Raw genomic sequence first — 2,030 nt, forward strand, 5'->3', positions numbered from 1 at the left:
GAGACAAAGAGAGACAGAGACAAAAAGACAGAGACAAAAGACAGAGACAAAAAGACAGAGACAAAGAGAGACAGAGACAAAAAGGCAGAGAAAAAAGACAGAGACAAAGAGAGACAGAGACAAAAAGACAGAGACAAAAGACAGAGACAAAAAGACAGAGACAAAGAGAGACAGAGACAAAAAGACAGAGACAAAAGACAGAGACAAAAGACAGAGACAAAAAGACAGAGACAAAAACAAAAAGAGACAGAGTCAAAAAGACAGACAGAGCAAAAGCAAAAAGACAAATAAACAAAGAGACAGAGACAGACGAAAAGACAGAGACAAAAAGATACAGAGACACAGACAAAAAGACAGAGATAAAAAGACAAAGAGACACAGACAAAAAGACAGAGACAAAGAGACAGATGGACGGAAAGTTAAAGGGATCAACTGTCGTCACATATTAGGTTTAGTTATTTCTCTAAACTACTAAAAGTTGTTTTTCACACACGAAAACATCTAATTACTTAAAAATCTGCCATTTTGTTGACGCAAAGCATTGTGGGGATGATAGATAACAGTTGAGACTAAAACACAAAGGTTGAAATGATCAAATGTGATGTTATTTAAATTAGCTCAGGAGCTAACGCTTTTTATATTACTAATATAGGTGGTGTTAGCTCCAGAGCTAATTTAATTAGCATTAGCTCCAAAGCTAAAGCTATTAGCTTGAGAACTAATGCCATATATTAGCTGTAAGCTCTAGAGCTAACGCCATATATCAACATGCATATAAATTAGCTCTGTAACTAATGCTAAAGCTCACAGGCTAAGCTAAGTTTCTCCTTCCATGCAGCAGCTCTGTTTCCTCCATCCTTCTCTTCAGTTTCAGGCTGAGTCATTTCTATATTCTCCTCTGTCAACGCTCACCAGAGGAGCTAGGCGTCTTATTTACCCAGAATGCTTTGTGGCGTAAAAACATGGAGACGTCTGTGGGACAACATCCTCAAAATCACAGTTTAGCTTTTGTTCAGTCACAACCAATACAAGATGGCCGCCTTCCTCTGCTAACCCTCAGAGGATGACTCTCAGCTACCAAACCTAACAGTAAAGATGTTTTTATAACAGCTGTGGCGGCCATCTTGAATCAGGGTGTTCTCTCAGGGGGCGGGGCCTATCAGGACGTACTCTCATCATGGCTGTCCTGGTGCTGATGGAAGGACTGCGTGTGCAGAACTCTGGACAGAACTAACGTGGCGTTGTCCCGGACCTGCAGGACAAACGGAGAAACAGGTTAATAAAAGTTAAAACAATCTGGAATTGATTTAATTTTGTTCTTTAACGTGTCCCGCCTCCATTAAAAAGGCAGGGGGCGGGGCTTAACTCATCCTGAAACAGGTGAGGAAAGAGGCAGCAGAACTCACGTTGTAATGAGCCAACGTGTTGAGTCTCCTCCACCGTCCTTCCTTCTGGGTGGTCAGGTCCAGGTCGGACAAGATCTGACCCGTGGAGCCGGGACGCCACTCTGTGGACGGACAGAAACACACGTTCACCTTCGCTCTACCTGTACTCGCTCCGCCTGGAGGAGACGAATAAAAAGTGCCAGCGTGTGTCACCGAGAGCGACGTTCTCCACTTTGGGTCTCTGAGAGTACGGCAGGTTCCTGTAGACCTGATCGATGATCTTCTCCTTCACCTGCGGGGACACAAAGGTGAGTCTGAACCTGAACGCCTCCACAGAGCAGGAACACCTGAGACACTCACCTGGGTGATGGTGTCACAGTTCAACACTTTAACCGGAGTGACGTCGGGGCCCTCGCCGTGGACCAGAACCTGCAGAGTCTGACAGAAAGGAAGAAGCTGATTCCTTCAAACACAACTTTATTGATCAAGTTTTTAGGAACAGTAAAAGACTGCAGACGTTCTGGACGTCCTCATCTGTCCTCTCATGTCCTCATCTGTCCTCTCATGTCCTCATCTGTCCTCTCATGTCCTCATCTGTCCTCTCATGTCCTCATCTGTCCTCTCATGTCCTCATCTGTCCTCTCA

General features: G+C 44.5%; 1 protein-coding gene across 1 annotated transcript in view; it reads right to left on the reverse strand.

Moving 5' to 3' along the window:
• LOC106535792 (plexin-B2) overlaps positions 1-2,030 on the reverse strand; it is a gene marked incomplete at its 5' end in the record, with an annotated part of 15,884 nt that overhangs the window by 6,679 nt on the left and 7,175 nt on the right. Inside the window, 4 exon segments of the mRNA XM_014032882.1 lie at positions 1,171-1,252; positions 1,407-1,507; positions 1,599-1,677; positions 1,746-1,823. Of these exon segments, the coding sequence (XP_013888336.1) occupies positions 1,171-1,252; positions 1,407-1,507; positions 1,599-1,677; positions 1,746-1,823 (340 nt within the window).

This window comes from Austrofundulus limnaeus, unplaced genomic scaffold (assembly GCF_001266775.1).
Source record: "Austrofundulus limnaeus strain Quisiro unplaced genomic scaffold, Austrofundulus_limnaeus-1.0 Scaffold1566, whole genome shotgun sequence".
In the NCBI taxonomy this organism is placed as follows: domain Eukaryota; kingdom Metazoa; phylum Chordata; class Actinopteri; order Cyprinodontiformes; family Rivulidae; genus Austrofundulus; species Austrofundulus limnaeus.